A 24236-nucleotide genomic window follows, 5' to 3' on the forward strand; every position below is an offset into this window, starting at 1 on the left:
TACTGATGTAGAAGCTCAGTCAAGTGGCTTGATACCAAACCATGTACCAGAATTAATACTGATATATTAATACAATTGTACTGCACCACAAACTGCGGCTTCTTCAAACTGTTGTATATATGCAGCATAATTATTATAAAGGCTGAAGCTGACATGGTTGTATTAATTAATAATGGCTTGAATAGAATGAAGAGAACTTGCCAGTCTCTTTCTGTTTCAATGTCTAAAGGACATGAATACAACAATTGCATGCTGGTTATTTATGTAGAGTAGATATTAATACTTCTAGATAAAGCAGGTTATCCAGAAGTTACATTTTAACCAAAACCCAGACACCTGAATGCGACATATCCCCCCGGGGCGGTTTTACGATGTCCGAGCTCAGCAGTTTGTTCCTGAATGCACCACTCCCTCACGCCAAAGCCCTGAGTTGGTACAGTCGGGCCACCTAGGACTTGGACGTATTCAAATGTAACGACGTGGAAACAACGTCACGTTTGGTTCGTTGCTTTGTGGAAAATGACTGCGTTTAAAAACCTGTTTGTTAAAGTGTAAACACATTATGAATTCAACGCGTTGACATGTCTGCGTGTGTGTGGTGCTGAGTTATGCGCCACCCCGCAGCATTCCGGCAGTGGACTCGTCCGTCGCCAGGCCTCTGCAGTGGGGAGTTGTTCGGCGGACTCCGCAAGTTTTCCTTTACTTTACGTGTGATTTCGGTTCGTCTAAAAAAGAGGTAAAGTCGCCATTTTCAGGGAGAAATTACCTCTGCGTTCACCCGGCGTGTCGACGGACGGTACAGACAAAGTGTTGGGGCGCGGTACGCACCTTCACAGCGGAGGAGGGAAGGAGGAAGGCATCGGTGAGTCGGGACTGGCCGCGGCGGAGCTTGAGATGCCGACGTTGCGGGACAGCACCATGTCCCACCCCGGCGAGAATTCCCACCAAGTCCGGGTGAAAGCTTACTACAAAGGGTAAGAACTTACACTGCTTTACCTCCAGCTTCTTATTATTAATGTTGTTTTTGTTTTACAACCGACACCGTCGCGGGCTTCAGACGCGCTGGAAGGTGGGCACACCAGTTTGGCTAACGTTAGCACACTCAGCTAACAGCATGCTAATATCAGGTACCGGGCTTTTGGTGAACTTGACCAGACCGACAGACAGGTGAAACGGTCCGTACACACAACCAGCGCACAGCCCAACGCACCGTGTTACTTCTGTTGTGTGTAGCGAACTTGTTAAGCGCTTTAAACCCAGTCGAAACGAGTTGTTGTGCTAGCTAACAGCTGCTAGCAGTGGCCGCTAAGTCCAGTACCTGTCAGTCAACTAGCTCTCAGGTGGATCAGGTGAACAACTAAACCGGGTTGTTGTTGTTGTTATTGATTGACTACTTGGGGAAAGTTAACACTTGCTGAAAGATTCATGTTTTGTTTCATGTCGGGATGAACAGGAAATCAATTAAAGGCCAGTTCAAATCAGAGCATTGTTGTCAGCACTCGTAAATCAGGACAGGAAATCTATTTAAATATCATTGCTTCACTGTCATGGTCGTTCTGGTAAGAATGTCAGAAATACTGCAAACTTCAGTTTAAACAACAAAGCAGTGTACCCGAGTAGACTACTACAGCTAACACGTATTTCCTAATGATTATTAACCCACCAGATACTTTCATGATTACTTAAATGTATGTGAGGGCCCCAATTGGGTTGTTTTGAACAAACTAATACCCCAAAACTTAAACATACCTAAATGATCACAATACAGAGTAGATACAATTAAATATTGTTAATTTTTTTAACCTAATCAAGGTACTTTTACAGTTTATACTTATTATATTAGATTGTTTTACTGTCGAGAAGTTAATCCTTTAATTAAGCAGTGGTTTCGGCTCCAGGTGAACTCTCTGTGACACATAACCATGACCTAGTGTTTACATTACCAGTATCTGACTGGGGGGGATAATAACTCTGACTCAAAACCAGCATGACATCATCAACTATATATTTATCAGTGAACTGTTAATCCTCGATCATCCTACTTGTCATGGAACTGTCAGTGCTTTGATATTTAGTCATACCAAATAAGAGTCAGTGATTACAGTCCAGCCCAGAGTTGTTTTTAGTTTCACACTTGGACGTGGTGCTGGAAATCATTGGTCACCGACTTGTTTCCCCCGACACACCCTGTCCCAATGTCTCTCTGTTCGATAGAGCCAGCGATTGGAGCCCAGCCAACTTGAAAAACATGTAGTGCAAGTCACCTGGGCCATACCTGTCGTATTTCTCTCTGGCTCCGCGACACACCTCAGGAACTCTAATGTGTGTCGATCACTAGTTGTCGTCCTGCATAACAAAACATGTGAAGTATTTATGATGTCGCTGCTGAGGAATCTCAGCTATGATTGCAAAAAGGAAAGCAGAAAAATAGGCTCAACGTTTGGCTATCAGGATGGATTAAGACAGGATGGCATCAATGATGTTATAGTTTCCCTTCAGACGTTTGGAGGGGGGATTTAGATGGGTTAGTAATGCCCTGAATCAATGTGTTAGATTGGTAGTTATGAATCAGGTAGTGGCCTCACGTTAGGTTTGTTTCGTCACTGTTTTTATGTAGTTGTAAAAAATACAACTTTATAAAACATCTATAATGCATAAAACATGCGTTTATCGGTGTCTCCACAAACAGTGAATAACACTGAGAAAAATGGGCTGGTCGTTCACTGAGGAGATTGTCTCTGTGATTATAGATCAAAGATTACAAATATGATTTCACTAATCAAAACAATGAAGGTCTGATTAATTTTAATGGAAGTAATTGTTAACTACAGCCCTAAACAGGTCATGTCATCGGTTTTATTTTTTACTATTAAGATTATTGATGACAGACAGGTGAGAACACTTTTTTTTTTTAAGCATCCTTTCAATCTGAACAATTTGCAAATACCATATTTAAGCGTACTTCTTAAATGGTTTTACTCCATGAAATCTATCTATTCTATTTTCAGTACTTGTGCTATTTGTGAGTCCATTCTTTTCTTTGTATCTGTCTGTTGTCTGTCAGAGCTCAGCTTTAGCAGACTGGTGTCAGCCTGTAGCAGTCCCAGTCTGTCACTGGCTCGTGTTTATGTTGCTCCCAGTCAGACTGATAGTCAATAGAGAAGTGCACTGACCTCATGACCAGACAATAATAGTGATGCTGATACTATTCTGTGGTAGTAGATGGTGGAGAGTTGTACGACTGAAACAAATGACAAATTTTAGAAAATGTTATTGATTTGAATGATTGTCTTAGATGATGTTGTGAGAAAATATGTGGTATAGTTAAAAACCTAAAATATAATCAGTTTAAGATAGTGAAAAACCAGCCATCACTTTTCATTCATTATTATTTAATCTATACTTGTATTCATTTTAATAAAGCACAGTGACGTGTGTCTGACAACTAAAAAAGCCTTTTAAAGCAATACATTATTAAAACTAGGTATTACTTGTTTGCAGGAGTTTCACAGTGTATCTTCTGTGATGTTGATTAGGATTTTAACATCAGATTTGCCAATACGGACGAACACAAGGCTTCTTATGTGCCAAGTCAACTTCAGGATTCCTGTGTGAGGCATGTTGTTTGGCAGGAAAATGGGATTACACTGGCTCGACGGAGCAGCTCACTTATTTTCTTCTCTTAGAATGGAGTTGCTCTTCCTTTTCAAAGACTCCGCCATTTACATCAGCACTGGAAGGGGTTGGCTTTGTTTAAAATACAGGAAGCATTCCTTATCCTGCCGTTTACTTTATCTCTGAAAGCCCCTCGAGCACTGAACCACGATGTTGTACACACGTCTCCACTCCTAATTATAGTTACTGAGTGTCACTCGCTCTTAGCGGCCGCTCAGATGCATGTAATGTATTGCCTGCGTTGTGGTGTCTATATCGTTATAGTGTTTCCGCACACATTTCTTTCTGTAGTTGGAGGAGTGACCTTGTCCCCACACTCAGCAGGGGTGCGTTTGATTGTTGCCTTTTGCTCAAGGCTTCCTCCTTTTATGCATGACAGTGGGATTTCATTCTGCAATCTGGACCAGTAGAGCTGCGAGTTGCGGTGCAGGTTTTTTGTATAGGTGGCTGTTTTGGTCAAACTTTTCCTATCAACGCGTGTCTGTGTTAGCATGTGATTCGTCTTCTCTGAGCTTGTGCATGTGGGTTATGTGATGATGTAGCGTGAAGGTGTTGTGGGGGGCATGGCCGCGCTGACAGAGAGATGGATGGTGGTAGGTGCCCATGGAAGCCTGTAGAGGCACCCTGACCCTTCTTTCTGCTTGAGCACTCACCAGTAACGATGGGCTTCAGAGTCCCACTCAAGGCAGTTAAGACACCGGGGACACAGGCCAGCACCCCCTGCATTTCCTCCTCCTTCTTCTCCTCCTCCTCCTGTTTCTTTTAATTTAGCTGTACTGTAAGACAGTACGGAGCGGAGGAATGCCAGGTCCGTGAGGAATGTCACTTCCTCCCTGTTACTCAGCACTGATAAGCAGCGCAGACCGTCTGTCTTAGTCACCCTGAGGAGTCCTACAGGTCGCTTTCATTTGTCACCACAGGTCACTCCTTTATGATTAAAAAGTTCCATTACAGCTGAATCTCTTGTTTAATTTAATTTAATTTAAGTATTAACAAATGAATTTTCCAAATCAAAACATTAAATACTGTAATTTTCAACTCAGGTTATGTCAGTTTAGTTCAGCCGATATTAGGCTTATGATAAAAAACTGTTTATCTAATCTGCGGATTTATATTAAAATGGTATCGGTAAATATAGAAATGCCCATTAAGCTTATCAGAGAGTTCAAGATTATAATTTCAAAAAGCTTGTTTACCCAAAGGTAATTTGGTTAAAACAAGAAATATCTTAAAGATAAATTAAAGCGAGAAACACATACATATATAATACAGAAGGGCTTCAACCAACGATTTTTTAAAATTATTTATTAATCCTGTGATAAAAGTTTTGATCAGGCAAGGTCTGAAAGCTCAAGTGTTCTTTTTGTCTAACAAACAACAGTCCAAAACCAGAGATATTTGATTTAAGATAACTGCAAACTGCTGAAGGTAACCATTCTTTATTTGAAGCTTTTATCAGATATAGACTTGTATTTCTAACTGTCTATGTTTAATAAGTATGATTTGGTAATGTTTAATCTATACAGTAAGGTTGTTCTATTAAACTTTGGTTTCAGAGAGTGAAAAAAATTTTCATTGAAGTTCTTTTTTCCACCCCTGCTCTCAATATATTTTTATCACTTCCTGTTTGTTCCTGGCCTGTATCTGTGTCACAGTTGTTTGAGGCACCTGAGACGCGGCTTAACTTTAACTACAGCACAGAAACTGTGTTTAATGAAGACCCACGGCTCAGGTCCAGCTACATGTGACACAGTTAAAGTCACCTGCTGGCATTAATATGCTGCTTGGATCATCGAGACACATGGTGTGAGGACTGACGTTTGTCTGTGCCTGTGTGTGTGTCTGTTCTGACTTTATCAGGGCTTTAACAGGAAGTTGAGCTGCCGTGTTGGTCCTAGGGAAGAGATCAGACTGTAGGAGTGTTGTTGCCAGTCCCCTCCTCACAGGCAATGATTAACACCAGCAGGGTGGAGGGTGAGAATTGAGGGAGGACGGAGGAGTAGGCACCAGTCTGAGCTCTACATCAGTTTATTCTTGCTCAGAAAGCTTCCTACATTCTGAGTGGAGTTTCAGACAATTTAATCCAGCAGAGAGAAGGCTGCACTCTTTTGATGCTCAACATTAATAAATCACTAGTCTAGTGTGTGTTCACTTGCTCCGAGCAAGGACTGACCCCAGAGTGACCTTATAAACTTTACACCGTCCTTGGACTTGGTCAGTAGATGGCCTCCAAGGTGTGCACTGTTAACTTCCTGCGTTGGCATTTTATCATCTCGCTATCAAGCTTTCAGGTTGATGGAAATCTGGGTTCATCTTTGACGAGGGCAGTAAAAGGAGTAAGGGGTGTTTGTCCTTGGGGAAGGGGTCACTCTCTTTGCTGCTGGGACAGCTATTACCCATCACCCCCTCTTTATTTCCATTATTTCCTGTCTGTTTCCTGTACTCTCCTCGTTTTTGCCTCCCCGCTAGTTCCAGATCCTGACGCCCAAGCTCAGACTCCTGTCGCCTGTAGACCTGTAAAAGCTCAAGTCCACCATCTCCATCCCCCACCTCGGGTCGTAAACACCACAGAGGCTGGCCATGAGGCTGCGAGCAGGCGACATCAATCCTGACACTGCTACGAAATGACAGGCAGATGATCCCGACCGCAGGGATCGTTGATCTTCGGTTTTCTCCTAATCCTGTGTCTCATCGTAGTGTTCGAGTGTTTGTGTTTACGTCTGTGTGAGCTGATGAGGCACTGAGTGATGTTCTTGTTGATTAAGGGCAGTAAGCCAAGTGAAAAGGATTTCCCCCCCCAGTTTTTCAGTGCAGTGGTTGACAGTGAGCCTTTACAACAGCGCTCACAGTTGCCTGTGATTAATTCTGTTTGTGTTGGTTTGTTTGTGTGTGTTGGTTTGTGTGTGTGTCTCTCTCTCCATCACTCTTTTGCCGTCTTTCTCGCTTTTGCTTTAATTCTCACACCCACATCATGTTGTACAGATGAATGCACACAAATGTGACAGACTGCGAGACTTTGACTCACACACAGCAGCGCTTGAGGGAGAAAATTACTCTTTCTCACACCTCGTTTTTTTTTTTTACTCTGTCTCCATCAAAATTGAGTTTTCCTTTGAATCAATCAATACTAGGCAGGACGTGACTTTTCTTTTTAACATGGAAAAATACAGATTAGTACCTTGATGATTAGTGGATTAATCAGTTATAAAATAAAAAAAATTAACATTTTCTCATTTTGACTTCTCAAATGTGAGAATTTGCTGCTTTTTCTGATTATTTTTATTTTATTTTATTATAATTTTTAGTTTTGGAAGCTAGTTTTCGAATAAATAATTTACAAATTAGGTTAACTATCAGAATGGGGATTTGCTGCCATTCTAGTCTGCAGATCGTCTCAAGCTCAGGTTGTACATAGGCTTTAAGATTAGGAAGAAGAATACATTTAAAGGTTTTGGTAGGTGGTAGATTTTCTTTATTCTGTCACTGGATTACTATGTTATATCACGTCTATATAACAGTGAAATTGTGTCTGGCTTTTCTGCAGGGACATCATGATTACTCATTTTGAACCATCCATCTCATACGAGGCTCTGTACGGGGAAGTGAAAGACATGTGCACCATGGACAACGACCAGCTCTTCACCATGAAGTGGATTGACGAGGAAGGTACGACGCCCTTTTCTCTCTTTCACCTTACAGGAAACATTAACATCATAAACAAAAAATCAGGTAGAAGATTACCCTTCAGCACAGCCACAAGCTGAGTTTGTGAGACTTTATTTGTGCCACGTGTTAACATACACGCTCGCATGAACGCACCTCTCACTTCACTCAAAGGCTAAATTTTTCGTCAGTGAAGGAATTGCTCAGGCCCCTCCACCCAATTTCCTTGTTGTCAGCCAGTTAGTCAGGCAGCAGTAATAGTGTCATTGGAAAGATGGAGCCGTCACTCTGCTCTGGATAAGGTCATTCTGCCCAAACTCATTAGACTCAGATCAGCTCCCACTGGTTGCCACCCATATACAGTCACTGCAGTCATAAGCCTGTCTGAGAAAGTAAAGCTGCTTGATGGGTGTGATGAAGTACTCTGAGTGGGAGGGACAGCTACCACAGACAGTTTTCCATAAGTGCTCGTTGTCGGCCAGATGACTGGACATTTCAACATTTCCAGACGACCACTTTCTCACCATTTCAAATCCTGGCACTTTTTATATTCATATAACCTTGTAACTATATCCCTTAACCAGATGAAGGATTTTAGTCATTGGATGTCTGGATCTTAAGTTAGCAGAGAAACAAGCTGAGCAAACAGCCCCTACTGACGTCCTGTGTCCACATCAGAGAAACTGCTTTATTCAGTGTTTCTATCTGTTTTAATCACTTCTCCTGTTTGGTTTGGCGAGGAGGAGTCCTCTGCACATAATTAAGCTCCTGTTGAAAACCTCCTGACTGATGAACACTGAATGAATCCTAACCTACATTCAAGCCCCTAGAAACAAGCCGAGCTAACATTAGCAGCAGCCCTCCTTGATGTCCTTTGTCCACGTCCAACTGCTTAATTCTCCCGGCAATCATATTTGCACACCCTGCATAAGACATTATGCTCGTTCAGGTAGCCATGGCTCCAAAATACTACCTTTTAGTGTGTATAGTTGCCTCTCCATGTATGTTACGCTCTACCTCACTCGTCCAATGTATGATAAGGAAATAATAAGATCTGTGTCTGAGAGGTATTTTAATTACTGACTTAAAATGACAAGAAAACCTTTAGCAATTACCTGTTTTCCTACATCAGGTGGTCATAAAATGTTATCTGACATTTGTCGAGGTCCCGAGTGTAGACAATCACACTGTGCCACTGCTGATAATGCACAAGCCATTACCATCTCTTATGTTTGTATGGAACACACCCATTAAACATTCACAGTGCTGGTGGAAAAAGGTTGAGTGAACTCTTTGATTTAAAACTGGTTCAACCCCTTCTAGCAGCGATAACCACAGCAGCAGTAAACACTGATCTAACCAGCACAACATTGAGGAGGATGTTCAAACCATTTTTTCCATTGTACTGCTTCAGCACAGCCATATTCTCGTGATTTCACAGCATCTCAAACTTCGACCAAATTTCATGACACATTTCTACATAATTGAAGGTAATTTACTTTTCTTGCAACTGTAGATTGTTGACTGTATAAATATAACACAGGGTAATTAAAGGGAGACTATTTGAGATGGCAGCCCTGACTGCTGTCATCTCCTATGTTCCCACTCACACCTACACACTTTTACTTAACGTTTACTTAAAGTTCATGTATTGAAATGCATATCATGTCGTGCTCAACTGTAATACTCTGTATAACGATATCTGTTTATACTCACAACCTCTTTGCTCTGGGGGTTTTCAAATGACATATCTTGTGCCACTTAATTTTCTCTAATTTATTATTGCCTATCTTGTCATTCTTTGAATTCTGTAACCTGGTAACTGTAACTTTCTGCAGTAGCTGATCTCTTAAATGTTGTGTAAATGGGAAGCCTGGTTTACTTTAACAGGGTTTAGGCTCCACAAAACAAGCCTTTTATTGAAGTAATTGAGGGTTTTGTAGGGAGCAAACTTTGTGTGAAGAAAGTAAACATTTTCTCCTGATTTCTCTGTCACCTGGTTTCTTGCATCTAAATGTGGTGAATAACATGCAGTGTGTGCTCCGCTGTTAGGTGACCCCTGCACAGTGTCGTCTCAGCTGGAGCTGGAGGAAGCGCTGCGTCTCTACGAAGTCAACAAAGACTCTGAGCTCATTATCCACGGTGAGCCTGCTGCTTCTCACACTGACTTTATTTATAACATCAAATGTACAGTTTGAGGTTTTGACTCACAGAATGTTCTTACGTACTATTGCCAGTAAGACGTTGACTCAGTCCAGGTGTCTGGACAGTAAGAGGTCCAGCTGAGAAGCCTTTTCATCAGTGACTCTTTGCTCTTCCCAGACAAGTTAACAAGGAGGAGGAAAACTACTTTAAAAGTCCTGTAGAGAATACAAAAACAGGCAACAGCTGCACTTACAATTAACATGAAAGAAGGGCGATATCAGTACAAAAACTGGTGTCATGCATCATCTGTCGCAGCACACTGGGGTGTACGGGTGTAATAATGAGCCTACGCTGCTTGTTTTTTTCCTTTTTCATTTCTGTCTGCGTTAACGTCGCGACACAGATGAATAGAAGCTGTGTCCAACAAAGATGCATCAAAACATTCGGTTAATGCTGCACTGACCCGTGAAAACAACATCATTTCCTCTGTTGACATCTGTCACTGTGGCCTTGAGCTAGTTCACTTCCCTGTCTGAGCTTTGCTCGTTTGACAAATAGTTGTACAACTTCCTGAATTAGAGGTCAAGGTGTGTGTGTGTGTGTGTGTGTGTGTGTGTGTGTGTGTGTGTGTGTGTGTGTGTGTGTGTGTGTGTGTGTGTGTGTGTGTGTGTGTGTGTGTGTGTGTGTGTGTGTGTGTGTGTGTGTGTGTGTGTGTGTGTGTGTGTGTGTGGTTTGATTGACAGGCTGTGTGTGTTAGCATGTAACCTGGGGGTTGACAGAACGGGTGCTGCGTGGTTATTGTAAAGTTTTAATCACATCAGAGGTGAAGGGTCAAGAGTACAGTGAACGCTGGACGCCAGGGAGATGGCAAAGGATGAATAGAGGGTGGGAGGTGGAGGAGAGGATGTGATGGTGTGACGGTGCCGAGGGGGGTCGCTTCGTCTGCTCGTTAACAAGCTTGTCGGCTGGAGCTCATGCCTCGCCTATGACTCACCGTGCCCCCAGTCTAGCTTGATGCATCTCTGTCCTTTACACACGCACACAAAAGCAATTTTTACTGGGCTTTTAAGATAACTTATTTTCCTGATTATTAGTGAAGGTCATCATGAAGCCCTCCGTGCAAAAAGTTTGATATATGTAGACTCGTTTGCCGTCATCAGAGGACGGTGAATGTCCTCGTCACTCACTACACAGTCTCACATGGATCCTGTCAGACTCGACTGTCTCAAATATATAAAAAAATCAATATAATACAATACTTTCTTAATGTGACTGTCTGTCTTTCTCTTCTCAGTGTTCCCATGTATACCAGAGAAAGCTGGCATGCCCTGTCCAGGAGAAGACAGTGAGTTTAACCTTTTACTTATTTAGTTTTACCAAATTTTTTACTGAATATCTTATTTGACCCTGTACAGACTTCGTGTATTTATCATTCTGATCTATGTATGGTCAAAAACAGAAGATGGTGACAACACTAATAAAAGCTTCTTCTCCCAATGAAACCTTTTAATCTTAATGACACGCCCGACATGAACATTACTTTAGCTTTTCATTCCAGAAACAAACTGACCATTCTGTTTGAACGAATACTTCCATTAACCTCTGCACACACAAAATCCCACAACGGTCTGTTTTTACTCTCTCCTCTGTTTAGAGTCGATATATCGGCGTGGAGCCCGACGCTGGAGGAAGCTTTACTATGCTAGTGGCCATGCCTTTCAAGCCAAACGCTTCAACAGGGTGAGACGTGACACTTAAATTTAGTGTTTCATTGTTGAATTATAATGGAGAAAGCATCTAATGCATTATATGAAGATTTTTAAAGCCTAAGTGTGTGTTTTTAGACGACAATAATACTTCAATAAGCAACAACAAGCAGTGTGTATTTCTGTACCATGAGTATATGTGCCAGTTTGTGATGATGATTTTTCTCCTCCATCCGCCCTCCTGAGCAGCGAGCACATTGTGCCATCTGTACAGACAGAATCTGGGGTCTGGGTAGACAAGGCTACAAATGCATCAATTGCAAACTGCTGGTGCACAAGAAATGCCATAAGCTGGTGACACTGGAGTGCGGTCGACCGATGATCCAGGTGAGAGCTGTGACAAATTTCATAGTCATTAGCATGATGGTGTGAAGTGGCTGAATAATATTAGTGTCTCATACAGACACAGAGTGTATTCCCCTTTTCTGTGCTGAATTCACTAAATGGAGAATGTCGTTGTGTAGGAACCAATGATGCCGGGCCAGCAATCGAGTCAGTTAGACCAATCTGAACAGCCAGGTAACGCACACACAATTGCACGCACACACTCACATGGACTATTTCTATACAAAAAAATCTTTCCAAAATTCCCAGTTTCTCTGTGGCCACTGTGATCGATTTAGAAGATTTAAATATTTCAAAACTGACCACAAACATACATTTTAAATTATATGGTCTAAAACAGACAGAATAGCAACACATATTTATGAGCTAATGAGTATTTACAGCAACAGTACGAGGGAGCAAGGGATAAACAAAACTACATTCCTACACAGATAGAAGCTGTTAGTTGAAGGATAAATCAACTAAGCTCAGGAGCTTGGGTAGCTTTGTTCTGCTCAGTCTATGAATTGTTCAGCTGCGATCAGGGTTTACCTATTTCACCAGACTTAAGTCCAGTCAGGTGGTTTGGGGGCTGACTGGAATGAGAAAGCTTATATATCGTTGTTGCTGTTGTTGGTGAGGGAGCTGAAGCTTCTTCTAGATGCTCACAGGGCACCTGGGTAGTTTCTGAGTTACGATCATGGAACCATTGTGATAGAAGTATCTTTGCTTAATCTTGTTGTTCTTTTTGCTGAAATTGACTTAAGGCATGATAAAATTCCAGTTAGTGGTGATGTGAGAAAACCCATTGTGTAAAGTAATCCATGAACAAGCGCACATTCTCTGTATCTACAAAATGGAGCCACTCTATATTGTTTTTGTTATTTTTCCATATTCTGGTTTCGTTATAGGTTGGATACAAAAGGGTATTTTCTTGTCTTACTAAGCGGAGAGATATTACTCTGGCACCGCATGGCTGTGAACAAAGCATCTGACTGTCTCTCACCTACTTTCTCTCCTTCTTGTCTCATCTCTCCTCAATTTTTTCTCTCTCCTGCCTCCCCCTCTCCTTTTGTCTGTCTGTCACGTTCTCCACTCGTCTCACAGGCCCTCAGAATAAAGACTCCAGAGAAAGCTTGACTTACGATGGAGAAGAGAAAGAGGTGAGAGAAATCTTTTCCAACGCGATGTATGACTCACAGCCTGTCAACCTGTCATGTTGACTAGATGGATGTGTATGTGTGTATAGTGTGTGTGTATTTATAGAAATAGTAGCTGTTTGTGCGATAAGGAGAAAGAATAATATCACCTGTATTTGGATGCAGGTTTTTGTCTGCGTGTTTTGCTGTGACGTACATTTGGGTGATCCTTCTTCCACCTGCTGTAGAAGTGTGATACAGAGAGCATTCACGCTCAGGCACTTTTGCTGTGCTGTGGATATTGATTTCCTTTGGTGCAGCTAATAAAGTAACCTTTTATCAAGCTCTTAACACCAGAGACTGATTAATGGCCCAGGATGTAGTTTGGGGCTGGAGTGGGGGTTTGTTGAATGGAGCCGGAGTACTGGAGATGGATAACGACTGCATCGAGTTGGACACAGATAGACGGAGATAAGAGAGAGCAAGCCAAATTATCTTATCTTCTGTTCCAAGTCCGACTCTGGGGAAGGCAGGTTGTCACGTGATGGGAGGTTAGATGGATCGCCAGTGGAAACACTTCACTACAGAACAGATTACAGGAGAGGAGGGAAGAGAGAGGAAGATGGGTGATGAAATGGTGAAGGTGTTAGTATACAGAGTGGGATTGTAATACAGTGAGAGCCTCATCTAATGGAGGCAGCGTAATGGTGTTTAATAAAGACAAGAAAGCCATTACTAAGATTTATTTTCAAAAAGTGGTGCAGGGAGCAGTCGAAACCTAAATTACAAAATCACCCAAAGGAAATCACTGTCTCTCCCAAACCAAATCACCAGTTCAATCAGATGTTCAATGAGCAAATTATGTAGAGAGAAATTTATGGATTTAAATGTTGCATGACAAACTGTCACTGAGTCAACTTTCTATTTATCATCTCACGGTCTTGCTTTTCCCCCCGTAACTGCCTCCCAGGCACGTAGCAGTAGAGACACGGGGAAATCGCCTTCAAGCCTGGGCCTGGCAGACTTCGATCTGCTGAGGGTGATCGGCAGAGGCAGCTACGCCAAGGTGTTGTTGGTGCAGCTGAAGAAGACTGAGCGCATCTACGCCATGAAGGTGGTCAAGAAGGAGCTGGTCAACGATGATGAGGTAAAGCAGAAAAGTTGTAAACTATGCTGAGGCCTGACCTTTAAGCAAAAGCCTTTTAGACTTATTTTACAACACAGTAAGTGGGTGTAAACAGTTTTTATGAAATGCAGGTAATCCCACTATAAAAGGTGATAAACAACTACACACACCTTCACGGCTATTTACACACCAGTACCCTGAAGTTGAATGCGAGTCCTAATGTTGCACTGGAAAAGGTGCATTGTCAGCATCTAGACTGCTGACATAAAGAAGAAGAAGAAAAGAAATGTCAACATGGATGTCATGTTTCCATCACCGCCGATCGGATCAAATAAAAACCTGACCTGGGATTGAATGCCGAATGTTTTCATTCCCATTGCAGACAAAAGCCAGATGTTAGTGGTTGCCATTGTTTTTCTGACCAGTGGAAAAGGGGCTTTCTTGATGCAGAGTGGTCCAGTGAGAGCAGTTCCCTCCTTTTTATATGCGCAATGTGTGCACACAAGACATAGATATAATTGATCTGGACAAAAAAACAACTCCAATGATAAAAGAAAGGCTTCAATCACTAATATATGTCAAAGTAGTTGCAATTCATTTTTTATTTAAGCGACCGGCCAACTAATTACTTGAGCTTTAGATTATCTTGATTAATTAATGGCAGAACAAACGACTCATACATTGCATGTTGTGATTTGTTTACATCAGCTGTCTCCTTTGGAAAGATATTTATACACAGAAGCAACTTAAACGTCTGTGCTGTGTGACAAAAACACAACACTTACATTTATTGAGATGAGAGGAAGTTAGTTACTGATGCAGTCATCACTCTTATGTCGCTGCCTTGTATAATTAATGTAATTAGCCAAATCAATGCGTGCTGTTACTCATAGCACAATGAACATTCGTCTCAAGTGATTGTGTCTTGTCAGAATCAGTTTGAGTTAAGTTGTCAGTCCTCTTCGAAGCCATCAGTCTTTCTAAGAAGGTGTAGATAAACCATCATGTCATCAAAAATTGATCTAGGTGAACACGCGTAGCAGCCTGCTGCAATGGGAGTAGTTAGCCTTGATTAGATGCACTTAGCGTGATTGACAAATTCACAAGTGCCGTTCGATCAATGTTGAAGTGTTCTGCTGTCCCTGCCCTGTCAGCGTGAGCAGCATCCGTGTCCAGACATCTTGTCAACCTGCCATCGATAGATGCCTGCTGCTGCCGCTTCTACCGGCTCAGCCCTTTTGTCCTGCCGCTACCCGCCGCACACAAGCAAAGCTTCATGCTCTGTAGCATGGTCGATCGAGCTCGGTGCTTATTCAGCTTTTATAAGTTCAAGGGTACGACGTCAGTAGGATCTCTGATTTACATTTGGGTGCGTCTTTGTGTGTTTCTCTTCCAGGACATCGACTGGGTCCAGACAGAAAAGCATGTCTTTGAGCAGGCTTCTAATCATCCCTTCTTGGTGGGCCTCCACTCCTGTTTCCAGACAGAAAGCAGGTGATAGCATTTCCCCCCCCCCTCCCTTGTGGGAGTCACATGGTTTCTTCAAGGCTTCTGCAAGAATGTGGAAAAACAATCAGATCGTCAATTAGACCTCAACCACATTCTTTGGGAATGTAAAAGAAGTGTTTGCCCAGTGAAATCCTACATTTCTACAAAATGTCTACAAAACTACTCTGTTGACCATTAAATAACAGTCAACTTGCCCAAATCAAATAAAAATGGATTAATTCATGTTACTGCCACTGAGTTTAAGCTATAGGAGGATTATTTTTGACAAATATTTATCATTTAACAAACACAGGCTGTAACTTGGAAAATTTATTTTTTATTTAACAGCGCTCATTAGGTGCTTACTGAAGACACTCATGAAAAGTAATTCCCGCATGTCACAGATGTACTAAACTTTATCAGTTCATCACAAAACAATATGTATGAGTGGTTCAAAAAGACATAAAAGTTAGTTTCTCACCCACTTCTTCTGTGGTTTACAGAAACAGTACGCATTGTTAAGGTCAGTTATGAGTGTGGTTCTAGTTAAGATGACAGAAAAATACCCGTAAAGGTAAAACCCCCTGAAGACCTGATTTCAAAGCTCAGGCATTTATTTATGATGTATAACATTCTTGATTTATTATTAAGCAATGTTAAAGTCCAAGCTGTGGCTTGGCAACCAACCCACATACTGCGTCTGACTCTGGTGCTCCCCATAGTTCAGAGAGCTCAGAAAATCTAAAATTGTCAACTGGATTTACGGAAACGCCAACCTGCATCCAGCTAAAGAAATAAAGAAAAAGATTCTCAGCATTAAAACCTCCTAAACAGTTACAGATTATTGATAATAGAAAGTATTTTTTTCTTAATAGAAGGACAGAGTTTTAATTTCATAGAAAACTGGACACTGGGTCTCGGTCTTCTCCTGCTTTGTTCACAGATCCAGCTGCCATGACGGTCTTCTTTAATGATTATTAAATAAATTAAATTACTTTATGTATTCAAGTGAGAAATATTAACTGAGTCTTTCATTGTCTTTCTTCCACAGACTCTTCTTTGTTATTGAATATGTGAATGGTGGAGATCTCATGTTCCACATGCAGAGACAAAGGAAACTCCCAGAAGAACATGCCAGGTAGACTCACTAAAAAAGAATAAGACTGCTGTTATGGAAGGTCTCCAGACATATGTGATTTTTTTTAAACTGTCCTTTCCCTTTCTCAGGTTCTATTCAGCAGAGATTAGTCTCGCTCTCAACTACCTCCACGAGCGGGGAATCATCTACAGAGATCTGAAACTGGACAATGTGCTACTGGACTCAGAGGGACACATCAAACTTACAGACTATGGCATGTGCAAGGTGCGGCTTACTGTGCAGTTTACTGGAGGCTCTCATGATATCATAATGCACTTTGGATGAAAGCACCTGCAAAGCTGCAGAAGTGTCGGTTTACAGCCCGCTGAGATGACATCTGATGATCTTTTTGTTTCTGCAGGAGGGCTTGAGACCAGGCGATACAACGAGCACTTTCTGTGGTACCCCTAATTACATCGCCCCTGAAATACTCCGAGGAGAGGATTACGGTGAGAATTACTAAACACAAGCACTTACCAGAAATGCTATCTGATGAGTTGCTGTAAAAGAGAATATTAGGCATTATGCAGGAACATCTGAGATGCTGCTTGCAGTTACGATTTTGAAAGAGCAGTACCTGTGTTATTTGAAAAGTCTAATTCTAACAAATATAAAACTATAAAAGCCCCAAATATTGAGAACAATAAAACCTACAGGAAAACCGGAATAGATAAATATAAACAAATAAACTAAGAAATAAAAGCAACATAGTAATAATAGAAGCAATAATGACATCCTCTGAATGAATGCTGACCTTATTATAAACAGAATATTACTCAAACAAACAAGATTGACATCTTACAGATTTGGAAGAACAAGGGTTAGGTGTTGTTACAAGTGTTCAGTCAAATATCTGTCTACATCAGTACCGAGTGCTGCACACAACCGCTATTAATGTGAGACAATAAAAATAGAAAAAGAGCTCCCTGGTTACCCAACTTGGTATCGTAGCAACACGTTCCACTGGTTGATGATCATACCAGTGTCTTTGCATGTTATGCTAATCTTTCTACATGCAAGCACAGTGGTCCCTTTTCTTCAAACAACATTTTGACACAGTAGGAAATGCACAGGGGTAAAAATGAACAATTGCTGAACTCTTGTATATAGATGCTGATTCATAATGTCAGTCACAAAATGGTGCATCATATGTATTTGCGTATATTCCTAATTGACGAATTATTATAATTAGACCCATTATGGTTGCCTGTATAAGAGCGTTTCCCCTTATTTAAATCCTTACTCAAGACTTATTTTTATGGATCAGTTTTAAATACATTTTACTTGCGTGTATTGGTATTTCTTCCTATGGCCTAATTTTCCCTTGTCTGGTGCTTTATGTGTTGCTTTGAGTGTTAATTGTCTCTCTTCTTTCCTGCTCTCTCCAGGGTTCAGCGTGGACTGGTGGGCGTTGGGCGTGCTGATGTTTGAGATGATGGCGGGCCGGTCGCCCTTCGACATCGTCGGGAGCTCCGACAACCCGGACCAGAACACAGAAGACTACCTCTTCCAAGGTAACACATACACACTGGTGAGGTTTATAACCGGATGGAAAAAGCGGCTCTGTGGAAACATGTAACACCTTTGCATTGACACCTTTCTGATGGCCACTCCCAGTGCCAGGCATATACCATCTGTGACAGGGAAACGTGTGAATCATGTGTTTTTGTCTGGCGGACAAATATAGTCGCTATTTTCTTCTATCGTCCTGCAAGCCATGGACAGATGGGAATTAGAAGTTATCTCTTGACTGACTGTCTTTATTGAAAGGCTCCTTTATGTACGTCCAACATGTGGATGTCCCACAGGATTGAGCTCATAACTGCAGCAGTGTCAGTGCTATACTGTCGTTTCAGCCTCAGGGGACTGTCTTTCTCACTCTCCCCCCCCTTCTCTCACCTCCTGCAGTAATATTGGAAAAACAGATCAGAATCCCACGCTCGTTGTCAGTCAAAGCCGCCAGCGTCCTCAAGGGATTTCTCAACAAGGTAAGCAGGGGTCAGACGGGCCTGAATCAATCCTAAACAGTGTTGGCTCCTGCCAACCCCTGAGAATCAAGAACATTATTCTGGCCTCAGATAGAGTCAGAGTGCCATCTCACTCTTTTACACACACACACACACACACACACACACACACACACACACACACACACACACACACACACACACATACACACACACATACACATACACACACACACCTTGTCTCAATGTGGCTCTGGCACCTTTTCACCTGTCTTTAATACAAAAAAAATTACTTTCCCACTCAACAAACTCCTCCTTCCCACCTGTCTTGGAAATCCTCTCATTTCTCACCTTCACCATCTTTTCTGACCCGTTGGCTGACTCGTCTGTCACCACTATAAACATCCTCCTCCTCTCACCCACTCTCTTTCTCTCCCTCAGGATCCTAAGGAGCGTCTAGGCTGTCACCCTCAGACAGGCTTTGCTGACATCATGGGACATCCGTTCTTCCGAAACGTCGATTGGGAGCTTGTGAGTCATTCGTTCTTATTCTCTCACTCTCTCTCCGCCTTCTCCTATTCTGGATTTGCCTCAGATTTCCCTTATAATTTCTAATAGAGGAAGTCAGTACCATTGCTCCTCCGTTGCCAAACTGTTCAAGATCAATCCACATATCGATCTGGCAGAGAAAGAAAAACTGAAAACTGCTGCTGGACGTGGAGGTCAAATCTAAGTGCGTGGGGTCACCTATCGCTCTCTCTCTCTCTCTTGCCCTGAGGCTGGTAGATGCGTTCTAAGAGCTGAAGGTTTTTAGCGATGTGATGAGACTCGTGTCCTTGTGCAAAGCAGAGAGACAGACAGACTAAGTAACAGATCAACTGAGACACAGATGGAAAAGTGATGTGTAGACAGATCAACAACTGACAATCCTCGAGACAGAAAAAACTGAACTGAAACTGAAAGTGCGCATATTTATTTTTAGCATCAGACGGTAGTAAAACAACAACTCAATTAAAAAGTTTAATTTAAGTTTCTTTGTTAAGGAAGTAAGTTCCAGTTACTAGAAGTCGTGATTCGTAGCTTTGCTCACCGGTGTTGCATATTGCATTATTTGTTTGGATTTTCTTAATCTGTAACAATAGCAGATATCTGGGTAATATCAGACACTAAATTACCTTTTGGTTCTTGTCTTCTCTGTATCGGATGCAGGTAAAACGCGCCCTTTGTTTTAAATTAAACGCTTGTATAATATGAAATAATTTTATGACACTCCCTCATGAAGTCAAAGCAACACTACAAATGCACCAATCATGTGGATGCACTGAAATAGACTCACAATTGTAACCTGTGTGTGATTACTTTGCTTAGAGTTGTTCCAGAGCCACAGCAGGATGTTGGAAATGAGCATTTGGGTGTGTGTGTGTTTACAGTAAATCGGATCAGATGATAAAACTCATAAAGACCTTTTGTTAATTGTCTCAATGAGCAATATAAATCAAACAGACCCGACGTGACTTTAATTAGCAGGCATCACTTCGAAGAAACTCGACGACAGAGTTATTTATGATGCTTCCTGTTCTCAGTCTCACAAATGAGTCACGTTATCATGTAAGAATTCCACTTTCATGACATCCTGAATTGAAAATTTTTAATGGTGTCATAAAGTTTGTCTCGGTAGTTTCGGTGTGTTGGCAACACATTCCTGTGAGCTTGCAACTGGCAATTATTTTCAGTATTGATTTATCTGTTATTTGTTTTTTTAATAGTTTAACAAAAGACAGAAAAAGTTCATTGCAACTATTTTACCATAATATAACTGAGAAAAGCCGAATTAATAATTAACTATCAAAATTACTTTATTAATAATCATTTAGTCCATCACCCACAGCTGAAGTTTAAAATATGTAAGATGGACAGACAGACCTACCTTCAGACAGACAGACAGACAGACCGAGCGATCTTCAGAGAGACAGACGGAAAGAGAGAGAGACCCTCAGACAGACAGACCGAGCGACCTTCAGACAGACAGACGGACAGGGCTGCTTGCCAGGGATCACTATGACCACTTTTGTCCCTGTTTGGTCTGGATCAGGGACCTGGCAGTAGGTCAGAGTGTCTGGAGGGATCGACTTACACCTCCCCCACCCCCACCCTCCTCTACACACCCACACCCACACACACACACACACACAAGAGAGAGTTTGTCCTTACTCCTGTTGACCTGCAGGGGGAGCAGATGTAGGCCTGCTTGAGGAGTGATGCCTGGACATGTAATAAGAGATGGGACAGGTTGATGGTGTTGGTCATTCAGCTGTATCCAGTATTTATTTTTGGAAACAGAAACTTTGTACACAGAAAATGTCATTATTACTTTAATTCTTCTTCATCTTTTTCCCTGTCCAAGTCTGTTTTACTGTAAATAATGTTGCTGTTTTAATAAACCAGACTAATTTCCCTTTGATCGCTTATCTAAATAGTCATTTTAGCTCTAAAGTATTACTCTACAGTGTAAATACTGTGAGTGATGTTTTTAAAGACAAAGATAGTTTGCTGTGTTCCTGTCTGATGTCTGTGTTGTTGTTTCAGCTGGAGCAGAAGCAGGTGGTCCCTCCATTCAAGCCCAACATCTCAGGGGAATTTGGACTGGACAACTTCGACGCCCAGTTCACCAACGAACCCATCCAGCTCACGCCCGACGACGAGTGAGTTCCTCTTTCTCTCTTTCTCTCTCTCTCTTCCTCTGTTAAGTTTTTAATACAACACTTACTCATTTACATCTCCTTTTGTCTGTTACAGTGACGTGGTCCGGAAGATCGATCAGTCTGAGTTCGAAGGATTCGAGTACATCAACCCACTCCTGATGTCGGCGGAGGAGTGTGTGTGAGGGACGTGACGCCTGTGCTCAAACACACCACCCACCCACACACACACCCACACACACAAACACACACTCGTGCACACGTTACATGATGTCTCAGTGTCTTCAAGCTGCATGGATACAAGACAAATGGACGATGTCAACCTTCTGTTTGAGAGCTCCACATGCACAGTAGAACGCTTATTTGCCAAAACCAGTCTCTCACTCTGCCATTTGTAACCACTTGCCCTTAAGTCTACCTTCTTTCTTAATTATTTTTATATCATGTAAATCTGCACTGATATCAATTTTCTCATCGGGGCCTCTTTGTCAGTAGCCAGCGAGGCTACAACGATCTTCCAAGGTTGCTGTACACCGGGGTTAGAGGGACGAGGCACAGCCCCTGACAGATGAACTGAGCATCCTCTCCTAACAGCTGGTGGGTTGTTTTCAATGCACATTTTATCTGTGTACATATATAAATATATATGAAACTACTATTGAGGATTAACTTTAAGCCACAGTCGGACAAAACTGACAACTTAATCGTCATTTTGCATTTGGTTTGGTCCCAACACCCCTTGTGTAGAGGAAACGGAAAAGAATCATGACATTAGCATTTAAAAAAAAAAAAAAAAAAAGATAAAAAATCTATATATTTTTCTCATGTTTTATTTAACAACATAGCGGCCGTTATATATGTTGTTCCGAGTGTTAAGAGAACCAAAAACAAGGTTCAGGCTTTGTTGTTTAGATGAATGCTCAACATCAGGAGAATAGAGGGAGTCTAATTCGAGTCCCTTCTCCTCGAATGAAGGAACTTACAGAGCAGTATCCGACTAACAATAACACTGAGTTCATACTCTCCAAACTGTGAATGAAAGAGCTCACGGTGACGCCAGGACACATGACCGCTGGTGCACAGGTCGAGTTCAGCTGTGCGGACCACACGTTAAATATACATTCACACAGGACCAAAAAGAAAAAGAGCATTTTTCTGAAAAATTGCTGGTACATATTAGAAGGTACAGTATATATATATGAACGATGTGCTGTCCGAAGTCATAGAATTTATATATTCTTTTTTTTTTTTTTTCTTTTTTTTTTCTTCTTGTTGCTCATTTTTAATACTATGCCTTTCTGAGCGTTATGGTCTGTTCTCTTTTTTGTACTTCATTCCATGTTTGTCTTTTTATTGTAAATCAAAAACACTAAGTGATAGTTGGAACACGCTCGCTGACACGGTGCGGGTATGGTCCTTAAATGTGGCTCGAAAACTGTTATCTGTGTCTGCTCTGCTCCATTTTTACCATGTATACCCCACAGCTCGTTAGACATTTTGTCAAGCCGCTTTAAAGCATATAAAAGCTCTGCAGAGCCAACGACACTAAGAGACGGTGCAGGAACCTCCAGACTCTCCTCCTTCTTGGAAAGTGGTGACCGGAGGAACTCGCTCATCTGTTACTCATGTTACTTCTGCTTTATTGTTACTTTTTTGTGAATCAGATTTAATTTTGATTGATTGTTGTTTTTTGTATCACTACATTGATTCCAAAATGTTACTGGGTGAACCCAATGGAAACACTATTTGTTGTATTTGTTGTTCTGGAGGTGTTTACCACACACAGGACTCTACTGAACTTTATTATTAGTGTGCAAAGAAAAACAACACTGACGGTAAAATAAACATTTTATTTCTCTCCTTGTGGTGATAAGTGATTGTGTCGTTCATGTGAAGTAGAAATCCACCAAATCATGTGACAGGAATCATTATGGCTTTTGAAAGAGGAGCGTATTCAACAGGCAAGGAAGATCCTGTAAGAAGAAGTGCATTATGGGAAGAGAAGGATCCAGTGTTGGGGTATCTCTGATACCTCTTCTGATTCTGACAAAGACGTACAGATATAATTAAAAAATAAACAGAAATAAGAATAACTGCAAAATAAACTCTTATGAAAATGTATTTAATCTGCCCCAGAATTCTCCCAAATCATGAATATCAGCCCCTAAATATCCCTGATTTTAAAGATCCATCTGGGAAATTGTTGAAAATGTCTCCAGCATTGTCAATGACTGTGATAAGATCCGATCAATGCTAACATGTATTAGTCTCTTTGTTGGTCCATGTAATAATTATAATAAGAATTCAACAAATCTGTCCATCACGAGTGGCCAAACATTAATGAGTCTTTATCATCATGGTGGAGTTTGGTTAACTCACATTGGTGTTGGATGATTAGCTAAATATAGCTAAAGAGGCTAAATACATCCTACCTCACGTTACCTTACCTTGCCTGGGATTAGCACCAGTAGTGTGTCTGTATTGTGAGGTGACATAAGTGAAGTGGACACACAGGGACATGCTCTACCTGTCACCGCCACTAAAAAACACAAGGCAAACACATGCCTGTCTGTAATAACTATAGTGGTGTGATAGTTTTACTGCGGAGGACTGAACTCCCCAGCTTTTCCATCCCAGCTGCCCGCGTCTCCGCTGGTCACGTGACCCCGGCCTGGCTTTCAGAGAGGCCCTCGGCGTTAGCGCGGGGGTGAAAAGGTCGTCGACACGGTAGCTCTCCAATCCGCCCTGGTGCACAGTGCTGACTGCTGCGAGGTGGCAAAAAAAAAGGATCATGGAAATGATGATGTATCAAAAATAATAAAAAGGATTGATTGGAGAGCTGCGGTATCTCACACAATGGGGGATGTAAATCCATTGTGTGAGGATTTTCTTTCATGCCCTGTTCCACGAAAACTGAACCATTGTATATCGTCTCATTTGAGCTTGATGTGGTGGAAAATTACTCCTCTTGTGAGACTGCAAGACTCAAACAGCGGTGCCGCATTCAGGACGAGGACAAATACCTTTGCATAATTCTGTATTCCCATGGCGGCGTGTTTGACACTGTTCCTGTGCCCTCTCTGATGGAGAGTGGGGGTACGCCTCC

At 41.7% G+C, this 24236-nt stretch overlaps 1 protein-coding gene across 1 annotated transcript; it reads left to right on the forward strand.

Moving 5' to 3' along the window:
• Positions 1–465: 465 nt before the first annotated feature.
• On the forward strand, positions 466–22988 carry prkci (protein kinase C, iota). Its single transcript, XM_053438963.1, has 18 exons — positions 466–974; positions 7220–7341; positions 9391–9480; positions 10778–10828; positions 11138–11223; positions 11439–11576; positions 11714–11768; positions 12681–12736; positions 13683–13859; positions 15235–15332; positions 16378–16464; positions 16554–16689; positions 16826–16913; positions 17853–17978; positions 18373–18452; positions 18873–18962; positions 21018–21133; positions 21228–22988. Exons 1-18 carry the CDS (start codon positions 895–897, stop codon positions 21313–21315), a joined length of 1764 nt encoding a protein of 587 aa, XP_053294938.1. The 5' UTR covers positions 466–894; the 3' UTR covers positions 21316–22988.
• Positions 22989–24236: the final 1248 nt, after the last annotated feature.

Source organism: Pleuronectes platessa, chromosome 13 (genome assembly GCF_947347685.1).
Source record: "Pleuronectes platessa chromosome 13, fPlePla1.1, whole genome shotgun sequence".
Taxonomy (NCBI): domain Eukaryota; kingdom Metazoa; phylum Chordata; class Actinopteri; order Pleuronectiformes; family Pleuronectidae; genus Pleuronectes; species Pleuronectes platessa.

Coding starts and splice junctions, on each gene's coding strand:
- prkci (XM_053438963.1), top strand. CDS start 895: ATGCCGACGTTGCGGGACAGCACCATGTCCCACCCCGGCGAGAATTCC. Junction 11,224..11,438: donor AAGCCAAACGCTTCAACAGG/GTGAGACGTGAC, acceptor CCTCCTGAGCAG/CGAGCACATTGTGCCATCTG. Junction 16,465..16,553: donor CTCCCAGAAGAACATGCCAG/GTAGACTCACTA, acceptor TCCCTTTCTCAG/GTTCTATTCAGCAGAGATTA.